Source organism: Eschrichtius robustus, chromosome 2 (assembly GCF_028021215.1).
Source record: "Eschrichtius robustus isolate mEscRob2 chromosome 2, mEscRob2.pri, whole genome shotgun sequence".
In the NCBI taxonomy this organism is placed as follows: domain Eukaryota; kingdom Metazoa; phylum Chordata; class Mammalia; order Artiodactyla; family Eschrichtiidae; genus Eschrichtius; species Eschrichtius robustus.
Window position 1 is genome coordinate 75,904,040 of NC_090825.1, and position 23,863 is coordinate 75,927,902.

The following is a 23,863-nucleotide window of genomic DNA, read 5'->3' on the forward strand; positions in this document are numbered from 1 at the left end:
TTCCTGCCAGATTCTGAACCGATACATTAAACTCCAAGTGAAGCACATTTCCCCTATGGATTGCACTTATTGCCACTTCATTTCCTATGTGCTCCGTCTCTCTATTGCCGTGCCTGGCACTAAGCTATTTCCAGTTCTTTGCTGACCCCTGAGGCCTGGTGCTACCACACACAGCCATTAGAGAAGGGAATTGCTTGTGTCTGACACGGCCTGAAACCAATTATTTGATATTTTCTTCAGAATGATGCCCAACTCTGTTGGGAATGAGCAATCATGAAATAATTTACCTCCTGATTTAATTTTTTCCTGCACAAATTAGTTGTAGACTGAGCTGGCTATACACAGATGCCTGTGACATAGCTCTGTCTTATCAAGATGATACTTGAAATGAAGCACGGGGATCTGAATTGAATAGGTTGGGGAATCCTGCTTTAAAGAGGCATTGACAAGTTTATCAGATATACTGATCACATGTACTCTCTTGTTGATTGAAAATGACAGAACCTTAAAGAACTATCAGGATAGTAGGGAAAAAACCACAAGGATGCAAACCATAGCAGTGTATTTAATGTTTTTAAACATCCTCCTGATTTCTGGTTTCCTTTTTGTGTCTTAGAAACCTTGGCACATGATTAAAATTTAACGAAAACTCACATTGGTGCATGACTGAGTGATCTTCACCAAATTTAGTATTTAGCAATTCTGTTTTTAGATATACTCATAAATGTCAAGAAAGTATGTATTTTTCTGTAACTCTAATCCCTATGAGTACCTTTCATAGAAATATAAAGGACTTATATTTTGTTGTCTGTATGTCGCAGAAACAATGCAAAACATGAGATTATCACTTATCAATAAACAGAGAGCTTGTACAAATTTGCATATGCTTAATCTAAATAATGAGATATTGAGGCCAACTGTTCAAGCTCTATGAAGACAATACAAGTCTCTTTAGAGGGACTCAGTGAACATAAAGCTTCAGCAAAATCTGTGCAGTAATATCTTGTCTATAAAGTTGAACAAGGATTTTTCTCATTTTTACATACTGATTCCACATTAGATCTTAGCTATTAAATCTTAAAGAGGCTGTAATTGCTGCATCTTCCCATTGCTCTTCGAGGTTCAGGCTCTACTAACTAGACCCATATACCAATAACCCATATACCAATATGGTATACCAATAACCAATACCATATACTAGACCCATGTACCATATACCAATAACTGGGAACTTTATGGTTTTTGTAACCATGACTAAGAAAAATTATAAGAAAAATATCCATTAAAAGTACACACTCTTCAAATAGCTGAAGGATTACTATTTTATTGTGCTACTAAAAGAACATTAACAAAGATGATAATAATTGATTTCAGTACAGTTTGGAAAAAAGATATAGGAAGGCACTATAAAACAATTTTACAATATAACTTTCTTTCACAATGATCATCATAAAATTTGGAGGGTATTTCTCTTCTTTTCAGGATAGGTTATTTCGCAAACCTGGGTGTCTACTCCAATAATTACTACAATGATTAGTACTGTGTGCTGTTTGCTAATGGAAATGCTAATACTGAATTTTAAACTTAAAATAATTTTTACCTTGGAGGACAAACAATATAATGCCAGATATTCTAAAATCAGTTCAGTTTGACCATGTCACAGCAATCAAAAATATCAAAACTTCAAATTATTTAGTTTTTCATATATCACTGGCATCATAATTCCAAAGGCCTTATTAGATTTTCATCTCTCACTGGCACTTACCTGCTAACTTGGTACTTCCTATGATTCTATTATGGAAAAGATTAAACAGGTAACAAGATAAGCTACATTTTTCTAAATAATAGACAAGGGTTTTCTGTTTTTACTCAATGTTGAAAAGAAGTTGCAAAAACAAACAGTGATAGGTTTGGCTTTTGATTGAAGCAATATACTGTACTTAATTTTAAGTAACTTTTTACTTCCTTACAAGCGCAATTTTAGATCTCCGTTTAGATAGCCCAACCATCAAAGTGCTTATGAATGTTCTGGTAAAACTAGAAGCAAACTAAAAATATATGTATTAAACAAAGGAATAGACATTAAATTTTAAGAATGACAGAGGCAAAAGACCTTGACTGGAAATCCATTATAACTTTTAAACATTTTACCCAAAGCTAAGGATTATTTTCTTATTTCCACATGTGAGGAAGGGATTGGTCTAACTCTCAAAGCTACCAGCAGTTTCTCCTCTATAAATCCCTGTGCAGAGAGATCAGTCCATACTCAGAAAAATGCCAATTTAAACAAAGAATTTTAACAGTCCCAGGTGTATAAGACACAGATTTCCCCTCGGTTAAAAAATAACTAAATAAAGGTAGAGATGTTAAATGGCAGCTACTTTGAGGCAGAAGGTATGTTTTATAACAAATATTTGACTTCATAGATGTGACACTGATGGTCAAAGATTTTCATACTTATATATAAATAATGACATTGAAAATGTTATAACGTAATGTATATCTGCCGAGTTGATTTTCATAACAAAGAATGTTGAGGTGCAGGAAGAACCATTACAGTTTTCAGTCTTCTGTTAGAAAGAGTACATTTTTAAAGGAATCTTACCAATGTCTTTTTGCTTATTAAACTTTTCTTCTTGAACATTTATGAAAACAAGTTTGATACTAATAACTGATTGATAGCATAGTAACCAGAAGTCATGTATTACATTTTCTGAGAACCTAAGAAAAAAATATGTTAATTAAACAACATTCAAGGTTATAATAGTCTACTGGAAAATGCCCATATGCTAAACAAGAATTCAGGGATTCATGATCTGTAAAAGCAAAAACCTGTAAACATTTTTACATAAAACAACAGAGCTAAGCATTCACATTTATCACTGTGTTCATAAATCAAGACATCGAATGACATAAATAACTTTAGCAGGGGAAAGCAGAAGTCAGAAAAATTTTAGAAAGGTTGCATTAGTGACTTACCAAATCACTTTCTACAGATTTTGAATTTCTGGCTTACAACTGCTTCCAGTGTATTACTCATTCACATTCTTTGCTCAACATAGAATAGTTGCAAAATAAATTTGTTTACTTTTAGAATAATTTTATTCTGAACTTCTTTTCAATAATTTGTTTACAATTATTTTCATTCTTCTCTTAATTTGTTACTTATATTTTTAACTAGACAATTTCTTTTTCCAAGTTAAAAAATAAGGGTTTTTAAATCTCAGTATTTTAATCTTCTTTTTAATTTTTAAAACTGTTACTGAATGGTTAATAAGGAATATAAATCTCAAGCTGACTTATGACCCCTCATGAGAAACCAGTAAGTCATTTTTATCTACCATCCTTAGTTTTTGAATGTCATAACTAGAGAATGTGGCTGGTAAAATATTCTTTCCACCTTTAGGAAGAACACACAGGTGTTCTAAGGAGTCGATAATTGAGTGCAATTTAGCGTTTGCTAATTGTTGCTGCACGGAAGCAAAAATATTACCCAAACTAAACTACATCCACTTTATCTTTTAGGGAATATACTTTCCACCTTTGTTGCTTTAGTGTCTTTAAAACAAAGATTCAGAGGCCTCTGAACATTTAATGGTGAATAATGGGGTCAGAAAAATAGAGCCATGCAGCAGAAAAACATTTTAGGTAAATAAAGATACGTGCGCGTATGCATAATACTACATATCTACCCAACCACGTAACGTACACCCTCCCCTCATACACATCCAGTCATTTTTCTCACAGTTTTTAATCAAATAAATAATTTTCACAGATGATACAACCTTTAGTAGGAAGAATTAAATACGCCATCAACTCCTTAGGGAAAAAATTCTAGTGTGAGACTTTTCGTTTATTTTCTTATGAGCACTGAGGTATAGTGGGAAGATACTTCTACTCTTAGTTCCGTCTCCAACTTGATTTGTTAATCAGCCAAAATGCCGTAGTTTTTGTCACCCATAAAACAAGAACTGGAGTTGCTGCACTGCCTAATTTCAGACTGGTGGTGGAGCAAATATAAATTAAATAAAAAACCCCAAAATGTGGAAGCATCTTGCAAACATATCACTAACATGTGGGATTATTATTAATTAATCGTAAAAAGGATCTTAAACCTAGCAATAATTGCTTCAACTATTTCAGTAACTTAATTACTTATAGCTTAACTCTGGCAAAAGTCTTATATGTAAGCAGATTACCTGCTTCTCTAGGAATAAAATGAGAGCCTCCTCTAGATATTTGTTTATATTAAGTAAAAAATTAACATTATTATTTTCCTTTTCATGTGTTAGATGGAAAGTCTTGGATTTTTTTTTTCCTTTCCAAATTTTTCCCAAGCAGAAAATCCAGTGATGTAGCTTTGCACTCTATTACTATCATAGTTGCTTCCAAAACCCAAGTTTGTTTAATTTTATATGTAGAGAATAAGTATATGTGTTACAATTCCAGAAAGTCCAACACAAAAACCAGGATCTGTGGCTCATGGGAATTACTCTTCAAATTATAAAAGGGTTCCTGATCTTGCAAGGGATTTCATTTAGCAAGAGAAAGAAAGACAGTATTTAAGAGAATAGGCTTGGTCATAATTCAGAAATGGATTTGAATCCCAGTCAAGGTACATCCTAGCAGTGGGACTTTGGGAAAGCTCTTTAACTTATCCAACCTCAGTTTCTGCAACTATAAAGTAGGGATAATATCCAAATTTTCAGAGATGTTTGTAAGAATCAAATGGTGTATCAGTGCATAAAGTGCTTAGCATGGTGCATGGCAAATTAAAAGGACCTAAAAAACAGTATCTATTATATAACTGATTTTATATATTTGTAAATAGATAACAAGGAAAACTGAAGATGATCAGTGAGAAAATATTAACAAAAAATTAATGGTGAATTCATGTTCTGAGTAGTATCCTTTGCAAAGTATATACTTTATTCAGGTTTTTAGTGCAAAATAGAGCCTAAGCTATTTGTGCCTTACCAAAACTCAAGAATCAGAATGGCTGGGAATGACTTTTAACACAGAAAACACTATCTTAAATGGCATGAAAAACTTGTCCTGTCCTGCCTCTTATATAAAGGATGAAATAAAACTAAATAGTTCTAATTTTCACCCTCACCTTGATGGATCACCCTGTGTACTTCTACTGTAGAGAGACAGACAGTACAGAAAGGAATTAGACTGAGTAGAGAACATCCTCCAGGCTCAGAAAAAGGGAAGACAAGCCCGTTCTCTCTACTGATGGCATGGATGCCCTAGCACATTCTAGGAGAAGCCTCAAGAAGGCTCTGAACATGTCATGTAACCGAACTTGCAGGAGGGAAGGCTTTAGAATCAATTACGCCAAAACCCAAATCACGTTTGACTTCCTTCACATGCTGAAAAAAATACTAAAATTATTTACATAAGTTTAACATGTACAATTGTTTTCATATGGCTCATGAAATTCTTACCCACAGACTCTTAGGAAAAGATCACTCACTCTTCCATGCTTTATAGTCCTAATTCTGAGGTTTTCATTTTGTTCTTACTTACAGAAGGGTTTGTATGGATACAGAGACACTTTTTGAGAAAACGTATTTCGTCCATGCCTACTGTCTATAGCATTGCGGAAATGAGCTGGTTCTTCCCCAGGAAAAAACACAAGTCTTAAATCCCTGCTTTGCCTACTTTAAATACATGCCAGAGAAAAGGCATACGAATTTCTTTTCAATCAACAATACAAAATAATATTGTATTTCCAGTTCTTGCCTGTGATCTTAATTTTCAATGATCTGATTTAAAATGCTACTAGAAAAAAAAAATTGAAACAAAATATAAAACAAAACAAAAACAGTTGGTTGTAGGATCAAAGGGGAAGCCCAAAAAAGAATTTCTAGGAATCGCTTCAGATGTCAGCTGGAAGGAGAGACTCTACTTCCTGTTTTTGCTTAATCACGGACTCCCCTCTTCACCCTCCCATCCTCATTAAAAATGCAACTGTAGGAAGTGGGCACTTTCCATACTGTTATTTTCGAGTTTCACTTGGGGAGGAAAAATCACACAGATGAAGATCTAAAGGACGTTTCTGTATTTGTTACAGTGGCATACAAAGTCACACACTTACCCAGCTAATACATCTGTACTGTCAGTCAGCAAAGAAAATAAATGTGACAGTTTCCAATGATAAATCGTAGGTATAAAAAATCTGGTTGTGGAATGATTTCCACGTCACAGAGTCAGAATAAGTTTAGAGTTAAAGCTTAGATATTATCTAATATAACCCTTTCATTTTATCAATTAGAACGATATGAAGAGGTTAAGTGACTTATCTAAGGTCACAAAAACAAGGGGGTGGGAGATTCAAGACGAGCACCCTTGACCCTGATAACTGTACTTTTCACCTTCTGAGAGCAAGTACTTGTAAACAAGGAATATACCAGTATTTCATTAAAGAATAGCAAGTATGATAAAACAGTGGGGAAATAAAGCTAATCAACAATATCATTTATTAGTATTTTCAACAACGGTAAAACAAAAAACCCTGAAATTGTACTATTACTTTAAAGGAATTTGTGATAACTGAATAAAGATATAACTTTCTCTTAGGAATTTTTTTCCCCGTTACTGTTTTGTATTACTTGAAATTCCAGCTTCTACTAGTGTGGGGTTAGAAAACAACAAGCATGACTGACATCAGAGATCTAATGGAAATCTTCACCTCTGTCTCAGGAGCACAAGAGGATCAAGAGATGTGGTATCATTCTAGGATGCTTGGTCTCTTCTGTAACAATACCACACAAATGCTTCTTTCTGTACACACTTTGCATGCTGGCCTCAATATACTTCTTTACATTTCCCTGAGATCATCACTCAGCTAGTCAGAGCTACCTGAGGAGTAGGACAGAAATTAGGGTGATTTTGACTGGCCTACTTTCCAATTGTGATCTGTGCCTCCTTAGTCAAAATTCTGCCTTTATCTTGGCTTGAGGGTCTTCTTTACTCTAAAGGATCTTTTCTTCCCCAGAGGGATTCTGTTTCCCCTACCCCCAATCTTCCTTAAACAAAATATAAAGGAACTGGGAGAGGGAAGGGGTAGAGGTCACCAAGTTTCAACCTCTCACCCACTGGAGATCTTTAGAAACCTTCCAAATACTCAAAGGCATGTATCATACACTCAAGTCTTTCCCTTTCAAGCTAACAGTAACCTCAAGAAAGATTCAGAGTAAGATATACAGGGGACCATGACATTTATCCTATGATTGAAATCTCCTAATTGCATCGTTTCATATCAAAATACAGAGAATTTATCTAACTAAAATTTACTACACATAAACAATCCTCTTTTTCAAGCACTGAGAAAAGTAGCAATATCTTTTCTTACATCCAAAGAAAATACAATTTTAAAAGTAAAAGTAACTCGATGACTTAATCACTTAAAAGAGTATCTGTAAAAATAATATTATTCTTTTCTAGAATACATCACCAAATCACAAAGAGTCTATAATATTTACATTATAACATTATTTCACCATTTTCTTCAAATATCAAAACATAAAAATAGACACATAGACCAATGGAACAGAATTGAGAACCCAGAAATAAACCCTTGCATATACGGTCAACTAATATTTGACAAGGGAACTAAGAATACTCATTGGGGAAAGGGTTAAATAAATGGTGTTGGGAAAAGTGGATAACACATGAAGAAGAATGAAACTGAACCGTATCTTACAACATATACAAAAATTAACTCAAAATGGATAAAAGACTTAAACCTAAGACCTGAAACCATAAAACTCCTAGAAGAAAGCACAGGGAAAAAGCTCCTTAATGTTGGTCTTGGCAATGATTTTTTGGATATAATACCAAAGGCATAAGCAACAAAAGCAAAAATTAATAAGTGGGACTATATCAAACTGAAAAGCTTGTGCACAGCAAAAGAAACTATCAACAAAATGAAAAAATCTATGGTAGGGAGAAAATATTTGCAAACCATATATTTAGTAAGGGATCAATATACAAAATACGTAAAGAACTCATACAATACAGTAACAACAACAACAACAACAACAACAACAACAAAATCCCATTAAATAATGGGCAGAGGACCTCAACAGACATTTTTCCAAAGAAGACATACAGATGGCCAACAGGTACATGAAAAGATGCTCAAGATCACTAATCATCAGAGAAATGCAAACCAAAACCACAATGAGATATCACCTTACACCTGGCTATCATCAAAAAGGCAAGAGATAACAAGCATTGGTGAGGATGTAGAGAAAAGGGAAACCATGTGCACTGTTGGTGGGCATATAAATTGGTACAGCAATTGCAGAAAACAGTATGGAGGTTCCACAAAAAATTAAAAATAGAACCACCATCAGCAATCCCACTTCTGGAATATATCTAAAGGAAATGAAAACAAGATATCAAGGAGATATCTGCACCCCCATGTTTGTTGCAGCATTATTCACAATAGTCAAGATAAGGAAACATCCTAAGTGTCCATTTATGAATGAATGGATAAAGAATATGGGAGATTGAGATAGGTAAAATGGACTATAATTCAGCCATGAGAAAGAAGGAAATCCTGCAATTTGCAACAACATGGATGGACTTTGAAGGCATTATGCTAAGTGAAATAAGTCAGACAGTCAGACAGAGATAGACAAATACTATATGATATCAGTTATATGTGAAATCTAAAAAAAACTAAACTCATAGAAACAGCGTATTACGGTGGTTACCAGGGGATGGGGAATGGAGGAAATGAGGAGATACTGGTCAAAGGGTACAAATTTCCAGTTAGAAGATTTATAATTTCTGGGGATCTAATGCACAGCATTGTGATTATAGTAATAATAATGTATTACATACTTGAAAGTTGCTAAGAAAGTAAATCTTAAGTGTTCTCACCACACAAAAGTAATGGTAATTATGTGACATGATGGAGATATTAGCTAATACTATGGTGGTAATCGTTTTGAAGTATTAAGTGTACAAATATTAAGGGTACAAATCAACACGTTGTACATCTTAAAGTTAAACAGTGTTATATGTCAATTATATCTCAATAAGGCTGGAAAAAAGAGACGTGTATATACAAGGTCTGCTTAATATATCTCAGTAGATCACAAAATAAGCATTACGAAGTCTTCGAATGAGAAGACTGTGGGATAGTTCAGGGGAAAGTAAAACAATGACAACACTAAAGTAGATTTAGCATACAGAGGATTCACAACAGTGTTCTTAATGGAATGAGCTATTTCCGTCCTGTTCTTTTAGGCAGTAGAGCACAGTTACAGTCAGGGCATTGCAGTCAGACAGACCTGAGTTTATATCCTGGCTTTACTTTGTAACCTTGACCAAATTACTTAATATCTCTATGCCTTAGTTTTCTCACTATATAATAGAAATAAATAAGGGTACCTACCTTGTTGGGTGGTTAGAAGGATTAAATGAAATAATGTGTTGCAATGTCTGACCCAATAAATGCTAACTCTTGTTACTTAAGGAATGTCTAGAGTTTCAGGCAAAATATCAAAGACTTGGGCTTCCCTAGTGGCACAGTGGTTAAGAATCCGCCTGCCAATGCAGGGGACACGGGTTTGAGCCCTGGTCCGGGAAGATCCCACATGCTGTGGAGCAACTAAGCCCATGCACCACAACTACTGAGCCTGCCCTCTAGAGCCCTCATGCCACAACTACTGAAGCCCCCGTGCCTAGAGCCCGTGCTCCACAACAAGAGAAGCCACTGCAATAAGACACCAGCGCACCACAACGAACAGCAGCCCCTGCTCGCCGTAACTAGAGAGAGCCTGCGTGCAGCAATGAAGACCCAATGCAGCCAAAAAAAAAAAAAAAAAAAAAATTGAAGACTTGGTGAGTGTAAACATATACTAAAGACAATATACAACCCATTCAAGCCAATTTAGATTTTATTCAAATAGGAATATAAATTATAAATTTTATTAAGTATTTATAAATTATTATTATTTTGCTAATCTCAAACTGTATTTCCTTAATAAATAAAATTTGGTCATTGGGCTAAATATTAGTGGAAAATATGATTGCTCTGTTAAAAGTTAGTTTAGGAGTTCTCACACAGCATTAACAGCAGTTACTCAGTTTTCTTCCCTTTACCATGTCTAGCTTAGAAACCTTAAACACGGTAGCTGCTAAATGCCTTGCCTGTGGCAGGTACTCAATACAGCAGAACGGAACTGATTTTCAGGCAGCCCGCTTGAACAGTGCTGTTTGAAATTTCTTTTACAAGTGACAAAGAATTTAATTTTACATTTTGAGACAAGACCCAATAGCATGGTGGTTAAGAACATGGGTCTTAAAGACATAAAGATCTACATGTGAATCCTGACTTTGTGCAAGTGACCCAAGGCAAGTTAATCTTTCTAAGCTTCTTTCTTTGTTTATCAAATTGGGATAATAAGGAAAGGGATGCACTTAGTACAGTGCTTGGCACATGGAAAGCATTCGTTTAACAAGTGATTTATACCAAAGTTCAGATAAAGCAGCTTGAGAAAGATCAGTGCACTTGGACTTGTGGAAAGTGCTTCAAATTTTGGTGTAAAAGCCAACGCACATAGTTCTCTCTCACAAAAGGGAAAACACCTCAATATCAGCCCTAAAGACTCCAGAGCAACTTACACATATTTTTAACCATATGGAGCTTTTCTTCTGTTATAAACTAAACTGTATTTAGCACATATAAAACTATCATGTTGAAAGTACTTTACAAGTAAGCATAAACTTTTTGAGAGGACATAAAAATTACAGAAAATAAGTACACTTATGAAAATGCATTTAAAATTTATGTAATAATTAAAATGAAAATCTATTTACTTTGAGCAAAATTGTAATGTTCCTAAATTAACTGATTTTGTATTCTGCTGTAACCTAAACTTGGCTGATGCATCTCTGTTCTGTGATGTGACACAGCTTCCTGAAGAAAATAAAAATTCTAAGACAAAACATTAAATTATTTGAAAATTCATATATCATATTCATATAATATATTCATATTCATATATCAGAGCAAATTGGTATTGTGGTATTTTATTAAGGAAGGTAAGTAAAAATATAGTGAGTTATGGAAATTTTTATGAAATGATCATAAATTCAAAAATAGCAATTCACCAAATGATAATTTTCAAATAATTAAAAAATATAGTTTATGAACCTATTTAGAAACATACCTCAGCATTCTATGTAAAGCATGAGTAATCATAATTTTCAAAATAATCATATTTTTTACCTTAATTTTTCTTCACTGGTAGGAAATTAAAATGATGACAAGAAAAATTTATTATATCATAATAGATTCTTTTATCTTTTATATTTTGAATAAAATTAGGAATCTTCAAATCCTCTTTTATTATATATATTCTTATAGGAACAACATTAGAGGAACTTTAAAAATCAGCTGTAGTTAATGCTATGCTTCCACACCAATTATAATATAGAATTTTATAATTAGTATTTCATAATAGGGCCATATTGGCATTGGCTGACTAAAATATTACAATTTTAAACTTCCAATTTTCATTAATAAAAATTTCAACAAGTATTCAACAATTCTTTTTACTTAATAATGCTTCAGCTCTGGAAGATACAATGGGTTAAAAATTAAACTTTTCTGTTATATATATATATATATATGGTTCCACCCAATAATTTATGTCATTAAAAAACTGAAAGTCTTATTGGTAATATTTCTGACTTACATTTCCAATATCTTTAATAATTTAAATGACAGGAAAGAACACACTTCTATTACTATACTTACAGAAAAAGAAATGCATAAGAGAAACGTGTAGTGGAGAATTTCACAACATTTATTTTCTGATTTATTTTCAAATTTGCAATTAAGTTTAACCAAATAGAAAAGTTAGAAAATTAAAGATATCAATACTGGAGAGGGTGTGGAGAAAAGAGAACCCTCTTGCACTGTTGGTGGGAATGTAGATTGATACAGCCACCATGGAGAACAGTATGGAGGTTCCTTAAAAAAACTAAAAATAGAATGACCATATGACCCAGCTATCCCACTACTGGGCATATACCCTGAGAAAACCATAATTCAAAAAGACACATGCACCCCAATGTTCATTGCAGCACTATTTACAATAGCCAGGTCATGGAAGCAACCTAAATGCCCATCGACAGACGAATGGATAAAGAAGATGTGGTACATATATACAATGGAATATTACTCAGGCATAAAAAGGAACAAAATTGGGTCATTTGTAGATGTGGATGGATCTAGAGATTGTCATACAGAGTGAAGTAAGTCAGAAAGAGAAAAACAAATATCGTATATTAACACATATATGTGGAACCTAGAAAAATGGTACAGATGAACCAGTTTGCAGGGCAGAAATAGAGACACAGATGCAGAGAACAAACGTATGGACACCAAGGGGGGAAAGTGGTGGGGGGGTAGTGGGGTGGTGGTGGTGGTAGGATGAATTGGGAGACTGGGATTGACATGTATACACTAATATGTATAAAATAGATAAATAATAAGAACCTGCTGTATAAAAATAAACAAATAAAATTCAAAAATTCAAAAAAAAAAGAAAATTAAAGATATCAAAAGGTTTAAGTTAAACCAAACAGAAATGTAAAAAATCACTAACCCAAAGCATGCACTGCTCCTCTATGCCTGCTGGAGCTCTTGCTTGTTTTAATCACACGGACAGCACTTTCTTTGAACTGCAGCTCACAAAAATTTTCAAGAAATTTTGCCATTTCTTCTGTAACAGTATCCAGGTAAGTTTCTTTAATGAATTTCACTGTTGAGGATGGAGCTAAAATTTCACGTAGTATGTTAAAATCCTCTTTTATCATTGAGTATAACTTAAGCATTGTACCTTGGTATCCATCAGCTATTATGTCTAAATTTGCTTCTCTGCTGTAAGAAGGAAAACAGTTCTGCAGAAGTTTAGTCAACAGCTTACTCTGTATGTTTTGGTACTTGATTGTTACTTCTGATTCTGGATAAAGAAATAAGAGTCGTTGTATGCATTGCTTTTTCAACAAAATTTTTTGCTGTGAATTGTTTATTTCATTGTGAGTTTGTAATCTGCTCACTAAGAAGCGTCGAAGATGTAGTCTTATATCATCCCATATAGACTTTACATCCATAGAGGAATGATCTTCAACAGAATGAAGAGAAGTACTAGAGAGGAAATGGAAAGATGTTCCACTTAGAGTGGATGGGAGGGAAACACTGCTGTGGCAGGAGAGGTCCCAAAGTAAATCCAATACCGTTTCTTCTTGATTTTGTTCATTCTTCAACAAATCTTGCTAATAAAAGTAAATTATAATGTTAGAGATGTGATTAACTATAAGAGTAGCAGGAAGAAATGATTTCTACAATCATACAGAATTTCATAATAATTCATTTCAATTTAGAATCAATACTATGATGTTTTCAAAAAAAACCTTTTTGCATTTGAAAGTTAATCTATTCAGACATTTTAGAATATTATCTTTATGGTCTGTTAAATTTTGTAAAGCCCAGGTGATGAACTAATTTTTCAATTAGATTTCTCGACACATAGTTTTTAGCCCTCGTTGTTATCCATTCCTGTTATAACCTGAGCTGTATGGAAGCTTTAGCTTAAAAATTCTAAATAAAAATCTATAGTAAAATATCGACTGAAATGTACTCCTAAGACGAAATAAATTTAAGATCATGCCCCTAATTAATATCTAGTAGATAATTTTCATGCCTGAATGAGTATACTTATTATTATAAATTCCCAAATGAACATAGAGAACAGAGACCTTTAAACACAGTATGTGCCTAGGGCTTACTAATAGCTGCCATCCTGAGAAATAAAAGTTAATACATTTAAAGACTTTAACTTTCATTTAAATTCCTTTTTGAGAGTCATGTTAAGAAAGATTTTACTTTGGAAAGTAATCTGAGAATATTTCAGTTCTCTCCAAAGAAATAACCAACTCAAAATGGGAAAAAATACTCTCAGAATTGTTCCTCAAAACATAAGAAAAATTTTTTAATATTTTCTGTGTTAACTGACAGAAACAATAGTAGGTGTAATTAGGAATAGAAAAGGGACAAAAATTTACTTTGTTTTTGGACTTTGAATTACATGCACAAATTCTCCTTACATGCTGACTCTCCTAATTATGTCTATTTCAGGTAGTACTGAAATTAGCTTATATTCTCTAAGTAGCAACAAGCTGATTATTTAAAAAAAAAAACAACAAAAAACAAAAAACAGAAGCAAGGTTCAAGCGGTATAAAATCAGGCCAGCTTGGAAATTACCTATTGACAAAGGTATTATGTGTGACTCAGAAAAAATGAACAACTCCTAGACAAATTCCAGGGCTCTCTCTCAGTCATTCTAAGCATTGTGATCTCTAATTTAATGTTCTGTCTGTAATAAATAATAATGCCTAATATCTACGTAGTAGTTTATTATATAAAAAGCATTTTTTGATGCAGTCTCTGACTTCTTCATAATGAAAACTCTGTGACATAGATACTTAAAACCCCAATTTACAGATAAGGACACTAAAGTGCAGTGTGTTTAAGTTACTTTCCAAATGTCACACACAATAAAGCACAGAACCAAGAATGGATGCCTGGTTTCATTCTCCTCATCCACGTTCTTTCTACTACACTCTAGAGAACCAAAAAGTGAATTGACTTTTCTGAAGCTCCACTTTCTCTCTTCCTTTTTATTTAGTTCTTTTGATACTTCTGGAAAATAAATGTCCTTAGATAGAGTCCAGAACACCAGCATTATGGTAAATTCTATAGAGCAAAGTGGTCATATTAGTGCCTCAGACTTGGGTTTCTCTAAATCAGTCAATAACTGTAAAGAGTTGATCAAGCAAACATTTAAAGAATGATAGATTTAAAACATGTGAACATGTGTTAAGTATGATTGCTTAAATTTTGAAAATGACTTCATACAACTGCCATAATGAGAACCTCTGTTTCTTATTTAGTTAGATAATTAATAAATAAAAACTTTCTATGGAAAAAAAAATAGATGTATGAAAAAAATTCTGTCAAGATTGACACTTTCAGCATGTAAAAACTTGACAAGGTCATTTTAATCTGGATCTGTTTTAATAATGTGGTTCTTTTCTCAAAATAACATGATCAATTATGTTAAAACACCTAGGTCTGGAAGAGGCCTATCAGTCTAATGAATTTGAGCAAAACTAAGGCGGCCTTTGCCCTGCAGTGAATAGAGAATGACTTATGTGTGACAGATGAAAAGATAATTAAAAGCTTTTGCTTTTAATTAAATGAGAAAGCATTATTATATCAATATTAATGAAATTCATTACACATGGCTCTTAATAGAAATTAAAGGAATAACTATATCCATATTTATTCTTCAAGCCTCCACCTTCAAGAGATAATGGGTGAGAGGATTTTCTTAAAAGAATAAGCCTTCAGGGCACATAATCTTCCTTTCTCTCTCTTTTACTACTTTGTAAACATTAAAGAGACATCTGCAATAATAACAATAGCCAAAAATTATTTTCATCTGATTCTGTCATCCTAACCCATCTACACCCTCAAGATATTTTCCACATCTGCCTTAGTCAATGTTTGATGTTTACACAAGAACAGTGCCTTTTTTCCCTAAATTAAGTTAAAACCGTAGCTACAGAAATCCTGTTTTCTAACAATTGTGCTGTTTCTCTAGTTTTTGGAAGCTAGCTACCCTTGTAGATACAGGTGTAATAAAATAAGTATTTCTTATTGAAGGCTACAAAAACCTCTCTAACATAGAGGGTGGTCAGTATCCAAGAATGACCAATGTAATAATTCTCCATCAATTAACAGTGTCCTATAAATTGCTGCCTTGATTGAAAAGAACTGGATATGCCTGCAGGTTGGGGATGAAGGGAATAATGGACAAGGCTACTTAATAGATACAACTGATGATGATCTTATTGTGCTTAGTAATGAGCACAAGAAAATGAGTAGCTGTGAAGGGACACAAAATGTAATAGATACCAACTTTTCTGATAGACAATCGTGGTACATTTCAGTACATTTTGTGGTGTTAATATGGTATACATCACACCACAAATCCCTCAGGAATTATACCGTTTAATGTCCATTTATGTAAAACCTCATTTTATAAAAATCATAGTGAAAAATAAAAACACATAGCTCACTGGATTCCATTGAGGATATAGAAACAAAACACAAACCCAACCCCTAGATATGGCAGGCTAATATGGTCAATGGAATAAATATTTACATATAGAAATTGAATGAAATGTATTCCATGTTCACCCACCCCACTCCACTGTTAAAACAAAGATTCTATTTTTTTTTTTTTTTTACCAGTGCTTTGAGAAATTTTATCATATTTCCATGGGGAATGGATGGTGACTTGGATGAATTATAATTATAATTATTTAGCCATTCAAAACAGTCAGTTGTTGTTCGTAGCTGCACATCTGGACAGTGTTTGTTAACTTCAGACTGTATTTCTTTAATGCAGTGTTCTATGCTATAAAAAAGAAAAGAAAAAATTACTTTGGTAGGAAGTAGGTAATGGCTTTGTCTCATAATATCACAGATCCTGAAATGTTTATATGCAGTACCTGGTGGCAAAAAATTTAAAAAATTATAAAACATTCATATATGAAAATAGTAACAAAGAAACTATATATTTTCATTCATAATTGAAAACTGAATGCTCAAATTTTCTGGCCGTTTCATTTCAAATGCAATAGAGGAAACATATCTAGCTACTCAAAGATGAATTAGAAATTCTTTTGTGTTAAATCAAAAATCAAGTACAGATGCAATGCAATAATGATCCTCTTGATAAGCAGTGGACGGAAGACAGAGATAAAATATTCTTGATGACTGAAATCAGAAACATACACTATATACTAATACGTGAATGACTATATAAATTATGGAAAACCTCAATCAATGCAATATTAAGAAATCACAAAAGTTACAAAGAACTTATAATTTTAAAAGTTGTAAAAGATACATGCTATATATACACTGTTACTACAGCTAAGTACCTTTTCCTGCCATCAAACTCTACTCCAAAAAAAAAAAAACCCAAAAAACATGCTAAAGATTGCATGTTAAAAAAAAAAGACTGGAAGGAAATGAAACAAAAGGTTAATAGCAATTACCCCTGGGTGATGAAATTTGGTGTTTTTAATTTTACTTTTCTATATTTTCTAAATTTTTTGAAGGCATAAGATGAAACTCTTCATTTACAAATAAATAAATAAATAAACAGAGGAAACATGCCCAACTGCATCTTCCAATATATATATGTTTTTTAAATTCCGTTAAAAGTATCCTTAGCTCTGAAACTAAAAAGATGTACTATTTTATTTTAATTTTCATTTAAAAATCTGTGCATTAATTATCATAAATCTTTGTGGAGTAAACTGGTGACCTTAAGCGTAATGTCATCTGTGGAGCCACATGGATATGACATATTACTACCACCTGATGGCAGCATATCTAAACTGCAAGAAAGCTTATAAACAGGAAAATTATTTTGAAGCTGAATCCCTTCACCCCAAACTGACAAGTTATGCATTTGCCTCTTAATAGTATTAAGAAACATCTGTTCCTAAAAAGGTCACTACTGTTTTGAAAATATCATTGCTATTAATTATCGATTCCATGTGATAGAAACACGGAGGCTTTGGAAACCAAGCTCTGATGATTAAAATTGATGTCATATGAAATTCTCTTCTTCGAAATTCGTATAAGGTATTGGTTGCATATAAAACATACACTGTAAAACATTAAGGAAAGATTTTTCAGGAGACTTCTGAGCATGAGCAAATTCAAACTAAATTACCTTGAAACAAATACATTATGAGAATCAAAGAGCCTTTTCATGAAAACAAAGAACTTGCAAGAAAAACAATACCTCCTTAGGCCACAGGCCACTCAGTTTCCTGATGAGACAGTCTTACTCAGGAATACCAGTTCTAAGTCTGACACAGATTGGTATATATTTTCTTAATTTACGTAAGCACTTCTATGGACTGAGAAACACGATGCCCAAAGCACACACCTTGACTCTAGGGACTGGTTATCAAAGGTTTTTATTATAGCATCCTCCTGTGTCTCACTCAGTCAAACCTAATAGATTACAGCAATGTGAATTGGAAAGGCTCAGCCGTTAGTCTGCCTAAATCTATTTCAATCAAGACTCAGCTTTTAGGCTAATCTCTAACATGTGAATCTGGGTAGAGGCCAATAACTACAACTTATAAATAGAGTAAAGCCTTCAGAGAGCTAGATATTTTAGTAATTTGTCCAAACACTGATAAAGGGATTGAGCAGTTGCATTTCAGAGGACCTCCCTCATTGATACAAACTAAGACAGTTGAGCTGGCTTTTAAAATCATTTTGTCACAAGTTTTAAAATGACAGAATTCACCTGTACCTGATTTTGTTTTTATGTGGCTAAATATCTTGTCATTCTGCCATTCACCACTGTCTATACATCTTGCTTTAAAAGTCTGAAGTCTAGAGATTTATCGCCTGATTATTATTCAAAATGAATATTTTCAAAATTTAAGATGAATATCAGTTTGGCAATTTATCTTCTTTAACTGAGGTCAAAATTAATTTAAAAATTAATTTTCAACATCTAAAAGGTAACATATTATTTTCATATATGTGTAGTAACATTGCTGATGGAGATGGTGATCTTGGGTGGGAGGAGGTCTATATATATCCTCAGACTTAAATGATGCAAGATCTTGATCTAGCTTTTCAGAAATAACATGATACTTCTCTTTATTCTGGTTTAAGTGTTTTCTATTTTACTGTAAGTTTCTTCTAATTTTCTTTAGAAACACGGTCAGTCGTGAAAATATAACCAAGGTAATTCGGCAAATAGAAATCCAGTTAGCACATTTATTAACTAAAAATGTCAAAAGTCTAATGTAGATGTAGAATCTCTGCCCTAAACAGTTTAAATTCTCAAATTTACACCATTAGTTGGCTTAGCAAGGACTTTGTAAAAGCATATTCTTAACTTTATTTGTAATATTAATACCACTGAAAATACCCTAAATGTCCATCAATACGAGAATAGTTATATTCATTCAGTGAAATAGTCATGAAAATAAACTAGAAATACAGTTATCAACATAGATGAATCTAACAAATGTAATGTTGAGAGGAAAAAAGGTATAAATGAATACAAACCATACGATAGTTTGAAAACATGCCATATGACCCTACATGTTGTTCAGGATTATAAAAATATGTAGTAAAAGTGTAAAAAAATGTGCTGGAAAAAGGAGTACAATCTATAAAAATGCTGAATCACTGTGATGTACACCTGAAACTAATACAGTATTTTATTTTATTTTATTTTATGAATTTTATTTTATGTATTTTTTTATACAGCAGGTTCTTATTAGTCATCAATTTTATACACATCAGTGTATACATGTCAATCCCAATCGCCCAATTCAGCACACCACCATCCCCACCCCTCCCGCGGCTTTCCCCCCTTGGTGTCCATACGTCTGTTCTCTACATCTGTGTCTCAACTTCTGCCCTGCAAACTGGTTCATCTGTACCATTTTTCTAGGTTCCACATACATGCATTAATATACGATATGTTTTCCTCTTTCTGACTTACTTCACTCTGTATGACAGTCTCTAGATCCATCCACGTCTCAACAAATGACTCAATTTCGTTCCTTTTTATGGCTGAGTAATATTACATTGTATATATGTAGCACATCTTCTTTATCCATTCGTCTGTCGATGGGCATTTACATTGCTTCCATGACCTGGCTATTGTAAATAGTGCTGCAATGAACATTGGGGTGCATGTGTCCTTCTGAATTATGGTTTTCTCTGGGTATATGTCCAGTAGTGGGATTGCTGGATCATATGGTAATTCTATTTTTAGTTTTTTAAGGAACCTCCATACTGTTCTCCATAGTGGCTGTATCAATTTACATTCCCACCAACAGTGCAAGAGGGTTCCTTTTCTACACACCCTCTCCAGCATTTGTTATTTGTAGATTTTCTGATGATGCCCATTCTAACTGGTGTGAGGTGATACCTCATTGTAGTTTTGATTTGCATTTCTCTAATAATTAGTGATGTTGAGCGGCTTTTCATGTGCTTCTTGGCCATCTGTATGTCTTCTTTGGAGAAATGTCTATTTAGGTCTTCTTTCCATTTTTAGATTGGATTGTTTGTTTCTTTAATATTGAGCTGCATGAGCTATTTATATATTTTGGAGATTAATCCTTTGTCCGTTGATTCGTTTGCAAATATTTTCTCCCATTCTGAGGGTTGTCTTTTTGTCTTGTTTATGGTTTCCTTTGCTGTGCAAAAGCTTTGAAGTTTCATTAGGTCCCATTTGTTTATTTTTGTTTTTATTTCCATTACTCTAGGAGGTGGATCAAAAAAGATCTTGCTGTGATTTATGTCATAGAGTGTTCTTCCTATGCTTTCCTCTAAGAGTTTTATAGTGTTCGGTCTTACATTTAGGTCTTGAATCCATTTTGAGTTTATTTTTGTGTATGGTGTTAGGGAGTGTTCTAATTTCATTCTTTTACATGTAGCTGTCCAGTTTTCCCAACACCATTTATTGAAGAGACTGTCTTTTCTCCATTGTATATGCCGCCTTTGTCATAGATTAGTTGACCATAGGTGCGTGGAATTATCTCTGGGCTTTCTATCTTGTTCCATTGATGTATGTTTCTGTTTTTGTGCCAGTACCATATTGTCTTGAATAATGTAGCTTTGGAGTATAGTCTGAAGTCAGGGAGACTGATTCCTCCAGCTCCGCTTTTTCCCCTCAGGACTGCTTTGGCTATTTGGGGTCATCTGTGTCTGCATACAAATTTTAAGATTTTTTGTTCTAGTTCCGTAAAAAATGCCATTGGTAATTTGATAGGGATTGCATTGAATCTGTAGATTGCTTTGGGTAGTATAGTCATTTTCACAGTATTGATTCTTCCATTCCAAGAACATGGTATATCTCTCCATCTGTTGGTATCGTCTTTAATTTCTTTCATCAGTGTCTTACAGCTTTCTGCATACAGGTCTTTTGTCTCCCTAGGTAGGTTTATTCCTAGGTATTTTATTCTTTTTCTTGCAATGGTAAATGGGAGTGTTTCCTTAATTTCTCTTTCAGATTTTTCATCATTAGTGTATAAGAATGCAAGAGATTTCTGTGCATTAATTTTGTATCCTGCAACTTTACCAAATTCATTGATTAGCTCTAGTAGTTTTCTGGTGGCATTTTTAGGATTCTCTATGTATAGTATCATGTCATCCGCAAACAGTGACAGTTTTACTTCTTCTTTTCCAAGTTGTATTCCTTTTATTTCTTTTTCTTCTCTGATTGCCGTGGCTAGGACTTCCAAAACTATATTGAATAACAATGGTGAGAGTAGACATCCTTGTTTTGTTCCTGATCTTAGAGGAAATGCTTTCAGTTTTTCACCATTGAGAATGATGTTTGCTGTGGGTTTGTCGTATATGGCCTTTATTATGTTGAGGTAGGTTCCCTCTATGCCCACTTTCTGGAGAGTTTTTATCATAAATGGGTGTTGAATTTTGTCAAAAGCTTTTTCTGCATCTATTGAGATGATCACATGGGTTTTATTCTTCAATTTGTTAATATGGTGTATCACATTGATTGATTTGAGTATACTGAAGAATCCTTGCATCCCTGGGATAAATCCCACTTGATCATGTGTATGATCCTTTTAATGTGTTGTTGGATTCTGTTTGCTAGTATTTTTTTGAGGATATTTGCATCTATATTCATCAGTGATATTGGTCTGTAATTTTCTTTTTTTGTAGTGTCTTTGTCTGGTTTTGGTATCAGGGTGATGGTGGCCTCATAGAATGAGTTTGGGAGTGTTCCTTCCTCTGCAATTTTTTGGAAGAGTTTGAGAAGGATATATGTTAGCTCTTCTCTAAATGTTTGATAGAATTCACCTGTGAAGCCATCTGGTCCTGGACTTTTGTTTCTTGCAAGAATTTTAATCACAGTTTCAATTTCATTACGTGTGATTGGTCTGTTCATATTTTCTATTTCTTCCTGGTGCAATCTTGGAAGGTTATACCTTTCTAAGAATTTGTCCATTTCTTCCAGGTGGTCCATTTTATTGGCATAGAGTTGCTTCTAGTAGTCTCTTAGGATGCTTTGTATTTCTGTGGTGTCTGTTGTAACTTCTCATTTTTCATTTCTAATTTTATTGATTTGAGTCCTCTCCCTCTTTTTCTTGATGAGTCTGGCTAATGGTTTATCAATTTTGTTTATCTTCTCAAAGAACCAGCTTTTAGTTTTCAATAAAATCAATCTTTGCTATTGTTTTCTTTGTTTCTATTTCATTTATTTCTGCTCTGATCATTATGATTTCTTTCCTTCTGCTAACTTTCGGTTTTGTTTGTTCTTTCTCTAGTTCCTTTAGGTGTAAGGTTAGATTGTTTATTTGAGATTTTTCTTGTTTCTTGAGGTAGGCTTGTATAGCTATAAGATTCCCTCTTAGATCTGCTTTTGCTGCATCCCATAGGTTTCGGATCGTCGTGTTTTCATTGTCATTTGTCTCTAGGTATTTTTTGATTTCCTCTTTGATTTCTTCAGCGATCTCTTGGTTATTTAGTAACGTATTGTTTAGCCTCCAGGTGTTTGTGTTTTTTACGTTTTTTTCCCTGTAATTCATTTCTAGTCTCATAGCATTGTGGTCAGAAAAGATGCTTGATATGATTTCAATTTTCTTAACTTTACTGAGGCTTGATTTGTGACCCAAGATGTGATCTATCTTGGAGAATGTTCCATGTGCACTTGAGAAGAAAGTGTAACCTGCTGTTTTTGGATGGAATGTCCTATAAATATCAATTAAATCTATCTGGTCTATTGTGCCATTTAAAGCTTCTGTATCCTTATTTATTTTCATTTTGGATGATCTGTCCAGTGGTGTAAGTGAGGGGTTAAAGTCCCCCACTATTACTGTGTTACTGTCGATTTCCTCTTTTAGAGCTGTTAGCAGTTGCCTTATGTATTGAGGTGCTCCTATGTTGGGTGCATATATATTTATAATTGTTATATCTTCTTCTTGGATTGATCCCTTGATCATTATGTAGTGTCCTTCCTTGTCTTTTGTAACATTCTTTATTTTAAAGTCTATTTTATCTGATATGAGTATAGCTACTCCAGCTTTCTTTTGATTTCCATTTGCATGGAATATCTTTTTCCATCCCCTCACTTGCAGTCTGTATGTGTTCCTAGATCTGAAGTGGGTCTCTTGTAGACAGCATATATATGGGTCTTGTTTTTGTATCCATTCAGCAAGCCTGTGTCTTTTGGTTGGAGCATTTAATCCATTCACGTTTAAGGTAATTATTGATATGTATGTTCCTATGACCATTGTCTTAATTGTTTTGGGTTTGTTTTTGTAGGTCCTTTTCTTCTCTTGTGTTTCCCACTTACAGAAGTTCCTTTAGCATTTGTTGTAGAGCTGGTTTGGTGGTGCTGAATTCTCTTAGCTTTTGCTTGTCTGTAAAGCTTTTGATTTCTCCATCAAATCTAAATGAGATCCTTGCCGGGTAGAGTAATCTTGGTTGTACGTTCTTCCCTTTCATCACTTTAAGTATATCATGCCACTCCCTTGTGGCTTGTAGAGTTTCTGCTGAGAAATCAGCTGTTAACCTTATGGGAGTTCCCTTGTATATTATTTGTCGTTTTTCCCTTGCTGCTTTCAATAATTTTTCTTTGTCTTTAATTTTTGCCAATTTGATTACTATGTGTCTCGGCGTGTTTCTCCTTGGGTTTATCCTGTATGGGACTCGCTGTGCTTCCTGGAGTTAGGTGTCTA

The 23,863-nt window shown here is 33.7% G+C and overlaps 1 protein-coding gene across 3 annotated transcripts in view; it reads right to left on the minus strand.

The window, feature by feature from the left end:
- The window catches only part of KIAA0825 (KIAA0825 ortholog), a 408,207-nt gene that overhangs the window by 315,167 nt on the left and 69,177 nt on the right, over positions 1–23,863 (minus strand). For all 3 annotated transcript variants that reach the window (XM_068535640.1, XM_068535641.1, XM_068535642.1), the window contains 2 exons: positions 16,350–16,518; positions 12,639–13,308 (listed from right to left, as the gene is read on the minus strand). In XM_068535640.1, coding sequence (XP_068391741.1) covers positions 12,639–13,308; positions 16,350–16,518 — 839 coding nt within the window. The remainder of the gene's footprint in view (positions 1–12,638; positions 13,309–16,349; positions 16,519–23,863) is intronic.